Source organism: Procambarus clarkii, chromosome 67 (assembly GCF_040958095.1).
Source record: "Procambarus clarkii isolate CNS0578487 chromosome 67, FALCON_Pclarkii_2.0, whole genome shotgun sequence".
NCBI classification, from domain to species: domain Eukaryota; kingdom Metazoa; phylum Arthropoda; class Malacostraca; order Decapoda; family Cambaridae; genus Procambarus; species Procambarus clarkii.
This window is the reverse complement of record NC_091216.1, coordinates 20,379,411-20,391,715: the sequence shown is the minus strand read 5'-3', so window position 1 is coordinate 20,391,715 and position 12,305 is coordinate 20,379,411. Positions and strand designations below refer to the sequence as shown.

At 37.5% G+C, this 12,305-nt stretch overlaps 1 protein-coding gene across 1 annotated transcript in view; it reads right to left on the bottom strand.

Moving 5' to 3' along the window:
* Window positions 1-4,628, bottom strand: part of LOC123767745 (ectonucleoside triphosphate diphosphohydrolase 5) — a 69,091-nt gene extending 64,463 nt beyond the window's left edge. Inside the window, 1 exon segment of the mRNA XM_069310382.1 lies at window positions 4,441-4,628. Within this exon segment, the coding sequence (XP_069166483.1) occupies window positions 4,441-4,545 (105 nt within the window). The 5' untranslated portion in view covers window positions 4,546-4,628.
* Between the last annotated feature and the right edge of the window lie 7,677 nt (window positions 4,629-12,305).

The following is a 12,305-nucleotide window of genomic DNA, read 5'->3' as shown; positions in this document are numbered from 1 at the left end:
CACACTATAGAACTAATATTCCCTCAATCTTGTCTATAGAAGGAATTCTAAACCTTAATGTTGCCTTAATGCTGTATTAGTGAGCTTAGATAAACACAAATAACTTCATTTTCTCTGCATTCTTCCTAACAGTGTATATGTTAGATTTGTTCATGTTATACACACACAGCCAAGCACAGAAGCATACCCCAAGCCTCTAGCTTCATCAGAATTCATGACATTTTCTAACATTTTAGTGACCTTAACCCTTAGACTGCACATATTACCGCGCATATTGGGGGCCTGGTAGCAAAAATTATTTGAATTATGTAAAAATATCTTAAAAATGTTATAAAATTTCCAACTTATTGGCTTCAGTGTCTTGAAACTTTCATCAAAATATTTTCAGAAATTCATTTTAGGCGAATTTTTTAAAAATAAGAAAGTTATGTTGATAAGGAGAACAGCTCCTAATAACTTGTACTGAAGGATTATACAGTAATAAAGAGACGCAAGCACCTGTCCTATGCTCAAAGAAGAATAGTACAGTAGTAAGAAGTGTCCACAAAGTGGATATGCAGTTGGTGCCTTTATATCATCTATGAGTAATACATAATACAGTAACACAAATAATAATGAATATGTTAGTATGCTCTATTTTGTTATTTTCATATAAATACATTGTTCAATGTTAGTATATGTTACTTTCATCAATGTCCCAAAAATATTTTTTTTATAGGAATTTTGTTTTTAAGATTTTAGTTTTTTCTCCTTTGTTTATTAAATAATTTTGTTGTAACCTTTACATCCTGGAGAATGCATATGTGTTTCCCTAACTATGTGAAAATAGAATGAAATTGGTCAACAAATAAATCAGTCACAACTTGCAAAACTCGCTAAATTTGCTGCATATTTCAAATGCCCTATTGATGATTTTTTTTTTACAGTAAACTACAGTGACACCTCGACTTACGATTGCCCCTACTTACGATAATTTCGAGTTATGAAATAAATTTCATCAAAAAATGTGACTCGACATCCGATGGTGTCGTCGACTTACGATATTTGTTGGTACACGTTCGGATCGACCGAGCGCGTGGTTCCCAGTCACACGGCCGACCTGCCTCAGTTTACTACAGCTGCCTGCTTAGCTACAATCGCCCCTATAAGAAATTTTGCTTTTTTTGGTGATTTTTTTGCATTTTGAACATTAAAGTAATTATTATATATCACGCCATGAGTCCCAGGAAAGTCAATGGTAAGGCTCAACATATGAGATCCCATGTAAGGATGACCAAAGAGCAGAAACACAAGATCATTCGTAAATATGAAGATGGTGTGCGGGTTGTTGGACTGGCTAGGCAGTACAACATATCTCAGTCAACGATATTCACCATACTGGCTCAGAAAAAGGACATTATGGGTGCTAAAGTGATGCATCATTACAGACAAATGTTAAAACGAAGGGAAAAACAAATGTCTCTTGACAAATTTGTAGTGAGACAAACAAGCACTGAACCACAACCAGGTCCTAGTGGTATTCAGGCAAAACGTAGGAAAGAGAGTACCCCAGAGAAAACATCACTGCCTGATGTGATAATGGAAGGGGACTCCCCTTCCAAACAGTAACAACTCTCCTCCTCCCCCCTCATCACCATCTTCCATATGCCATCAAGAGCCCTCCATAAAGGTAAGATAAACTTAGGTACTCTACTGTATTGTAGTTAGAAAAAAACATTGTATTCAGTATAAAATGTAATTGTATGTTAATATTTTGGAGGGTGCAGAACGGATTAATTCAAATCCCTTTATTTCTTATGGGAAAAATCGCTTCGACTTAAAACGATATTTTGACTTACGATCCGTCTCTGGGAACGGATTAGCATCGTAAGTCAAGGCCCCATTGTATACTGAAAACCTATATTCTAATTTGATGAAAATGAAGATCATATGCTATTCTTAGAGAATAATAACGTTAAATGAACATTAAATAATCTGAACTAAAAATCTGAAGCTTTTAATATTCAATTTTAAAATTAATTTTGATTCTCATGTTTTTCACATTGGAGCATTTGCCTAGTTGATTATGCACAAAAAATTGGAAAGTATTTGAGCAAGTTTTAAAAATTTATGTTAAATTATTTTATGTCAAATCATATACAGTATGTATGTATTGTGCGGTCTAAGGGTTAAGCATCTTTCTGGGATTTTTTTTATCTATCCAGAAGATGCAAACTGCTTGGAGGAAACTATGATGCAGGGATATGAACTAAAAATTACTGTAGTAAAACACAGGATATTTTAGGAAAGTCATACACACACACATAACATAGCACTTAGGAATACACCACAAATAACAAAGCAAAGCAGGGAATGAGGTGGTATACATGGAAAAAACACAACAAAAGATGCCACCCATGAATGCAACAGCTCGGGGCTTGAAACAACTCTGTCAATAGTCATGCATGCCCAGTAGTTCATGTATATGAGAACACCTTGATCACCCACAATTTGGGAGTAAAAATCAAATATGCCTTTCCAAATTTGCATGCTTCAAACTTGCTCAAATCAAGAGACCACATTATAGAATGTTTTGTACTATGTATTTCCATTGATCTACAATTTACTAGCAAGTACAATACTCTGAAGATCGTACTTGGTGAGTAATGAGATTAAGCAATTTATTGACTACATGAGCATTGCTCAAGAAGTTAAATTGAACATTGCCTGCAGTATGATCTCCTTTGTATGGCTGCTGTGAACCTCATGCACCATAGGGTTTTTTTTTCAATGATTTAACATATCCTGGTGATGGATCAAGCACAGTGATGCAAGTTTCTGCATAGAGTATATGCCTGTTTATCTGTTTGTTATTAAAATTGAATTTGCTGTATTCTCCTCCTCTTGGATTTAAGACTGGCTGCACAGCCAGTAAATGATTGGAACAAGTTAAGTGAGGTGGTGGTGGAGGCCAAAACCGTCAGTAGTTTCAAAGTGTTATATGACAGAGTACTGGGAAGACAGGACACCACGAGCATAGCTTTCAATCCATAATTACACTTAAGCATAATTACCTAAATAATTACCTGTACATGTCAATTACTCATGCATGTCTGAACATCAATTAGGTCATGATCTGAATAACATGTATTTGTAATCATTATGTACTGTACCTCATCAATGTTTATAAAAATAATGTCTAAGGCATTTTCTTTTCTAGTTGGTTGTACTATTTGTGGGTTTAAGGCAAATTTGTCACACATCTGGAAGAGGTCATTTGTATGTGAGTGTTCACTTAGACAGCTTCCTGGGATTCTCTCTGCCGTTAATAACTGTAGTGTACCTGGTATTTGCCACATTTTTCCATTTTAAGTGCCATAAGTTGAAGTAATAAAGCAAGATGATGTTTGGGGCAGGGTTTGTAAGGTTTTCTAAGCAGTATTCCATTTTCATAAGCTGGTCTTTAAACTGCTGAAAATTTGCATCTGGTGATTTATATATCAGGACAGTCACCACACTTAGAATTTCTATTTTGTATCAGCATTTCCACCATATAATTGTTGGTGTTAGGAGCTCTTTGCAGATGAGTCTCTAATTGATGTACAGTCTGACCCCAGCCTTTAACCAATGTTTTCGATCACAGCTGAAACGATATTATAAGTCCATATTTCACTTATAATAATCTTTTGTGTGAGTTTGAGTTAAAGCTGCAAACATTACATTTGCCTCATTTAGGAGACTAGGTGCAAAGTGGACCTTGTTTTGCAGTACTCATTAATTTATAATGAATTCTACTGTATATGCACAATTGACACATAGTTGAGATTTGTGCTAACAAACACTATACTCAGCGATCCCCAACCCCCCAAAAGAGGTCTCGGTGGTGAATATTTCCTCCAGAAGGATAAGCCCAATGTACGATTTTTTACTGTAATATAGACAGTCAATATATATATTATAGAAACTCTTTTAATAAATGACTGTACAGTATATGCAGTAACAATTTCAGTTCTGAATGGCAAACAAATTATTATTTAATTCAGTTGGCATACAGGTCTGCCCTCACACCAGTATATCTGTCTGAGTTCTTGTTGCATTTTATCAGTAAAACTTTTACTTTTTCATATAATAAATACTGTACATTAATTTTAATTTGTACAAATTCTTGGCCATGGAACAAAGAATTCCAGGTTTTCCATAATACTCTTAAAAAAAATTGAAGAACATATCAGCACAAAAATCAAGGAGTCAATTGAATAGAACTTTATGAATATATGAAAATCACAAAAAATATTAAAAAATAAACAAAAAACAGCAAGAAGCTGCTGAGGATACATGGTCAAATACTGTACTGTAATTACATGTTTACAGGCCATATGTGAAATTAAATACAATGGCATATAAATTTTGAGTACGGTACAAATTAAAATTTTTGTCAAAATATAAAATAATTCTACATACCATTTCAATGTCAACGAAATAATCTCCCTCTGTAAAACAACTGCCGTCAGATGGTGTGCTCACTTCAATTCTCGGTGCCACAACCCGGGATCTTAAACTATTCATGCTGTGTTCAGCCAATTATGTCCCTAATTACTAATATACTGTATTGACTAACTTTTTTTCTAACAGACAATAATAAATCAGTGACAGTATTAAACGAATATACAATACAGTCTTTGTTAGACTGTAGATTACTGTAATATGATTTTATTCTGTCTTCACACTGGACATCTTTTTGAGTACAGTAAAATAAATTATTATATTCACACTACTCTTAATTTATACATTATTTCACAACTGCGGTCTAAACTTAGTTTGAGAAGCATCTGCACTTGCACGTGACTGGGATGGCTGTGTGGCAAATAGTAGAGGACAGTCACACCAGGTGGCAGCAGGTGTTACCCTGAGTTATTACTGTGCTCTCACCACAACACCTGTTCACTATACAGCTGCAAGAGCTCTCAGTTACACTTGCGCAGCTCTGTGCAGACTGGAACCTTTCAAAATATATACGCGGGGACACTAAGCCACGAAATATCTCAAAGATAACCATCCTATCATAGGGAACAGTTCAAAATGCATCTTGATACAGGTAGTGATAACTATTTAACAGTTTAGTTCAAATCATCCACTAGTGTTAATATAAACGTTTCATGTACTGTACTCTACAATAACTAATTAAAAGTGAAAATCTTGAACATCTTCAAAGAATAAATTGTTGTATATTAAATATTCCACTAAACATTGACTATTCACATTTAAAAGTATTGAACTGGAATCTATACAACTTGACAATTTCCTCTAATTAGTGCAATTTAATTCACTACTTTAATATTTATTTGACTCTCAACATGTTATTTTCAATATCAAACTCTCCTCATAGTCTACATAAAACTCTCCTCATAGTCTACGTAAAACTCTCCTCATAGTCTACGTAAAGCTCTCCTCATAGTCTACGTAAAACTCTCCTCATAGTCTACGTAAAACTCTCCTCATAGTCTACGTAAAACTCTCCTCATAGTCTACGTAAAACTCTCCTCATAGTCTACGTAAAACTCTCCTCATAGTCTACGTAAAACTCTCCTCATAGTCTACGTAAAACTCTCCTCATAGTCTACGTAAAACTCTCCTCATAGTCTACCTGAAACTCTCCTCATAGTCTACCTGAAACTCTCCTCATAGTCTACCTGAAACTCTCCTTATAGTCTACTTGAAATGCTCCTTGTTGTCTGTGAAATGCTCCTCATAGTCTACGTGAAACGCTCCTCATAGTCTATGTGAAACGCTCCTCACTGTCTACATGAAACGCTCCCCACTGTCTACTTGAAACGCTCCTCACTGTCTACATGAAACGCTCCCCACTGTCTACTTGAAACGCTCCTCACTGTCTACATGAAACGCTCCCCACTGTCTACATGAAACGCTCCTCACTGTCTACATGAAACGCTCCCCACTGTCTACATGAAACGCTCCCCACTGTCTACATGAAACGCTCCTCACTGTCTTCATGAAACACTCCTCATTGTCTACATGAAACGCTCCTCATTGTCTACATGAAATCACATTAGCAAATAATCATAACCCATTTATAAAATCGAACAGTACTTGTCATAATGTTATATGGTAGGTATAAAGGTACCTTTATAATATAGTGTATAACCTTTATATAAAGCCAAAATTATGCCAGCTCTTCACTTACCTGGAGAGGCTAAGTTAGGTTTCAGACAAGTGTAATAAAAATTTTGTTACGACCTAGATATGAAGAAAGGACAATACAGGTACAACACTAATGAATTATGTTGGTATTGTAGTTTAAAGTATACCATAGTAATAATTAAAATTAAATAAATTTTGCACTGTACTCAATGTTACTTTTAGCATAATGTTTATTCACTAATATGAAGTTTTCCAATAGCTTTAGAATAGTTATAAATTATCTCTCTCAGTTATAAATTCTGCAAGATTTCATTATCATAATACACAATGTAAAATAACAAAAATTAAAGCTTAAATTTTTTTCAGATAATACTCATAAAAGATCTATCAGGAGAAAGCGCCAAGCCATTGCGACTATGTAGCACTTGGAAGGGGTCGGGGTAAGGGAACTATCAGGATAATACTCATAAGCTGTCAACCAAGAAAACAGCTCAGCCAGAATCAAGGTACTGTACTGTAGTGTACTGTACTGTATATCGACAACAAATGTTGTTTTCCCGAGGGTGAAAAGGATTCTCTACCCAGCAATAGGAATGCCATACTATGCTAAAACTATTACCTATTCAAATGAGTAGGTAAATTACTTAGTAAATTACTTACTCATTTGGGTGGCAAAGAATGGTGCTCATAGCTGCGTGGTTTGCTTCAGCTTTGTACTGTATATGATTCTATTTATTATTTTATTTTATTTTATTTTATTAGTTTTTTGTTGGTCTATTGTTCCTCTCACCTTATCTATTACTGTGACTAGTATCAGTGAGTGTAAATGCTCAAGATTCTCTCTCAGTCAGACCTGTGGGAAGTTATTTCCCAGATTAGTAAATCTGGTTCCTTGCGCATCAGGGAGGATGCCTTGTCTTGTTCCCTGCTTGAAGAAAGTTTTGGATCTCTTGGCCAGTTCAGAGAAGGCGGCCACTTGCTGCTTTTTCCGGGATGTACTGTACTGGTACTTCAGTATTTTTCATGCCTCAATGATGATACTGGTACAGGATGTCTCTTTGGAGAGTATATCTTACTAAAGAGCATGCACCCTTCTCAGGAATAATTTGAGAATCATCTGAATAATTAAACTACCTAACAATTGTGGATATGCACTGTATATTGGATACTAGCATCTTTCAGGTGCTGCACTATTTAAATACAGCACAAAGTAGGATTATAAAAACAATACTGTATTTATTATGTATTTGTATCTACAGAATCAAGCTATTAGCTCTTGGAGCCCACCTTTCTAACCAATTTATTTTTCTTCTATTATGTCTATATATATTTCTCTTACACACTGTACAAGCAGTGCAGTGTTAATTAATTTAACTTGTATTCAAATACAGTAGTGTATTGCAGTGCCCTATGTGCCTGTACCCAACATATCTATATTCCTTAGAATATTAACTAATGTATTTAATTTAAACAAAATGCAGATTACAATGGTTACTTAGTAGGTACTAATTTTGTATACTTTACTAATCCAATAATTATTCACAGCATTTTAGACATAATGAATATGTGCTGCACACACTGATGTAGTCAATTCTACAAAGATGAGCTGAATGGTCTTGTGGTAGCTAAGATGCTCGTATTTGCTAAAAATTTATGAGCTCAAAGTGCTATGAGGATGTTCATAATAATCTTGGGATGAAGATACAGTAACCTCATAATGCTTCTGGGTCCACAAACTACTTAGTAAATGATGACCAAGTCTTCATGATCAAGATAAAAGGTACAAACCACATAAGTGGACACACTAGTGCCAAGCAAGTCCTTGCCAGGTACTGTATAACAATACTTCACAACTCTTCCACCTTATTCCTTCAAGTTACACACAAGAAGAGGAAAAACTAGTTACAGAATTAGAATTCGTGCTTATCAGTACAGTTCAAAAACTGTTATTTACACAATGTAGTAAAATTGAAGGAAGCTGTACTACACTGAACTGTACCAAAGGCAAGGCCCAAATACAGACTGATCATTTTACACAAGACGATATTCCATCATATTAGGGTCCTTTAATACAATGCTAATGTTGTCAACTCACAACTGAGATTCCCAGGTACAATCCCCAAGTGGGACAAATAGCTGAGCATGTTTCCTTTCACCTAATGCCTCTGTTCACCTAGCAGTAAAAAGGTATCCCATGAGTTGGGCAACTGTCTTGTACTTGAATTAGAAACCATATTTATTGAAAATGCTTGTGTAAGATAACCTTACAGTGCCCAAAATATTCTTTTCTACTTTCATCAGCACTACAATGTTTTGCTGTATTTTATGGCTACTCTTTCTTTCACCACTGTTATGAAGAACAGCTCACTAGTGATATTATGAAGCTCAGCTCACTAGTTATATTATGAAGTGCAGCTCACTAGTGCAACCCTTCCTCAGTCTATGTTCATTCCATCCAGTGGTCAACCTCAAAGATGCATTCATCAATTTTAACATGCTGTTCATGCAAAACAGGAATTTTCTCAAATATAAATGATTATTATTATATACAGTATTAGCATAGTATGCATATTTAGGCATTGGTTAGGTTAGATATATAGGTTCTGTTGGTGATAATTTGTAGTACGTGGGTGAAGCATTTACAGCTTTGTGGTTTGGACAAAAGGCGCCAGTGAAGAACTTGTTCCAGAAGTGGTTGGACGTCATCAGTTGAGAGTCATGTGTAAACAGTTTTTCCATTCATAAACAGGGGGTTTGGCGGGTGCATGGAATGGACTTGGCCTTTGTTTATGAGGATGGGCCGGCTAGTGGCGTGATACGAAGCACAGCTCACTAGAGGCGTGTTACGAAGCACAGCTCATTAGAGGCGTGTTACGAAGCACAGCTTGCTAGCAGCGTGTTACGAAGCACAGCTCACTAGAGGCTTGTTATGACGCACAGCTCACTAGTGGAGTGTTACAGAGCACAATTAACTAGTGGCATGTTACAAAGCACAGTTCACTTGCGATGTGTTACGAAGCACAGTTCATTTATGATGTGTTACGAAGCACAGTTCACTTGCGATGTGTTACGAAGCACAGTTCACTCGCGATGTGTTACGAAGCACAGTTCACTCGTGATGTGTTACGAAGCACAGTTCACTCGTGATGTGTTACGGAGCACAGTTCACTCGTGATGTGTTACGGAGCACAGTTCACTCGTGATGTGTTACGCAGCACAGTTCACTCGTGATGTGTTACGCAGCACAGTTCACTCGTGATGTGTTACGCAGCACAGTTCACTCGTGATGTGTTACGCAGCACAGTTCTCTCGTGATGTGTTAAGCAGCACAGTTCTCTCGTGATGTGTTACGCAGCACAGTTCACTCGTGATGTGTTACGCAGCACAGTTCTCTCGTGATGTGTTATGCAGCACAGTTCACTCGTGATGTGTTACGCAGCACAGTTCTCTCGTGATGTGTTACGCAGCACAGTTCACTTGTGATGTGTTACGCAGCACAGTTCACTCGTGATGTGTTATGAAGCACAGCTCACTCGTGATGTGTTATGAAGCACAGCTCACTCGTGATGTGTTATGAAGCACAGCTCACTAATAATGTGTTTTGAAGCAAAGCTCATTAATAATGGATTATGAAGCACAGCTCACTTGTGATGTGTTATGAAGCACAGCTCACTTGTGATGTGTTATGAAGCACAGCTCACTTGTGATGTGTTATGAAGCACAGCTCACTTGTGATGTGTTACAAAGCACAGCTCACTAATAATGGGTTATGAAGCACAACTCACTTGTGATGTGTTACGAAGCACAGTTCACTTGTGATGTGTTACGAAGCAAAGCTCACTCGTGATGTGTTACGAAGCACAGCTCACTCGTGATGTGTTATGAAGCACAGTTCACTTGCTATGTGTTACAAAGCACAGTTCATTTGCGATGTGTAACGAAGCACAGTTCACTTGCGATGTGTTACGAAGCACAGCTCACTAATAATGTGTTTTGAAGCAAAGCTCACTTGTGATGGGTTATGAAGCACAGCTCACTTGTGATGTGTTATGAAGCACGGCTCACTTGTGATGTTTTATGAAGCATGGCTTACTTATGATGTGTTATGAAGCACAGTTCACTAGTGATGTGTTACGAAGCATAGCTCACTAATAATGGGTTATGAAGCACGGCTCACTTGTGATGTGTTATGAAGCACAGTTCACTAGTGATGTGTTATGAAGCACAGCTCACTGATAATGGATTATGAAGCACAGCTCACTTGTGATGTGTTAAATGTGACACTACAAGTACATCTCTCAATAAACAGGTCAACTTTCCCAAGCGAAACTTTCCTCGCGAATTAGCAATAGAATTGCATGTCCACTACCCAGTGATGCAAATGAGTCTTAACTGAGCAGCTTAATGAATCAACACACTTGATGAGTTATGATGAGTGTGCCGACACCTGCAGGAGCAGCACATCACAGCCGCCCAGGTCTCACACGGCTCTACCGTTGTCATCTATATCTTCCCTCTCACCAACCCCTAAGTTACATTTTATTTCCTAGCAACAGTCAATGACACGAGGGGGGAGAAGAGTGCCATGTGTGTGTGTATATGAGGTGTGAGAGGGGGGATGAGGTGGAGGTCAGGGGGGCAGCACCCCCAGAGGACCCACCTTCCTATAGCGTACTCCCTCCATGAGCACAGCTGCGGCACAGGTGTAGTGATGGGGAGTGATGGACGAGTCACCAGGAGACGTGGACGGTGCCTGGCCAGCCTGCACTGCCACTGATTAACATGGTGATGGTCATCACCGTCACCACAAAGACGCTCGACGCTCCTCCTCCGCCGCCACACTCGGGGCCCCCGTCCTCCCTAGTCTCACCCACCACACGCCATCATGCACACTCAACACCACTCACCTACACGCACCTCCCTCTCTCTCCTTGCTGGCAGGGTCAGGCTCCGCTCCCAGCCCCGCCTCCCTGTCACTCTCAATTTAATACCATCACCCACCTAGCTAGATTCCATCTAGCTAGGTGGAATCTCCGTCACGGCCCTTGTGGATTTGTTCATTAGATTCCATCTTTTTATGATGTTTACATTTGAAATAAAAATAATTTTAGTTAACTCGACGACTTAATATTTAGTTTAAGGCAAATTCTAATTAATTATTAACAACCTAAACAATGAAATTCTTCTAACGCTTCTGTGGTTTGTAGCGCAGCAGTCTACGTCGTCGACTTACACCCTAGGGTACCGGGTTCACTCCTTGCGGCAGGACAGGTAAACAAAAACAAAATTAATTAAGAGTTTTGCCCAAAGTTTCCTTTAATACAACTTGTTCCTTTCCTTACAACTCATTCCTTTCCTTAAATACAATTTCACCATTGTAATCACTGATATCATCTTATATCATGATTGTTAAATTGAACGCATATTTTACAGCAATATACCTAGAAATAATCATCAAATTATGCTATAATGCACCTGTTGATAATCCTCAAATTTTAGTATAATGTACCTACTAATCAAATTAAAATTTTCTTACAATGTACCTATTAACGTTTTTCAATTTTTTTTTACAATGTACCTATTAAAAATGTTTAAATTTTGCTAGAAATTACCTACTTAAAATTATTTGCGGATACCTTTTAAGACTAACGTGCATATATATGCACTTTATGTACCCGATTATACAATTCATTGTGTAGGGGACAGGCAGCCTGTAGGACTCTTAAAAGATGAAACTAACCAAGTTATATTGGACGATAAAAGGGCAACTAACACTGAATGAATACGTTACATCAGCGTTCACACTAGAAAGATTAAAAGATATCTCATCACCTACACATATGTTTGAAGGAGGTGAAGAAAACGAATTAAACGTCACCCATAACATGCGACATAATCCGGAAGAGCATTGACAAATTAAAAGACTCAAAAGCCCCAGGTGTAGATATAATTCAATCCAAAGTCGTAAAGGAACTGGCAGATGAACTATACATACCACTGGAACTCATTTTCAGAAAATCTCTGAACCAAGGGATAGTTTCCCATGATTGGAAATATGCAAATGTTATTCCTATTTTCAAAAAAAGGCAGAAGAAGCTCAGCAGAACACTAACCCAAGTGGGTTTCCAGGCCTGGAAACCCACTTAGGCCAATCATTAGCCAGATAC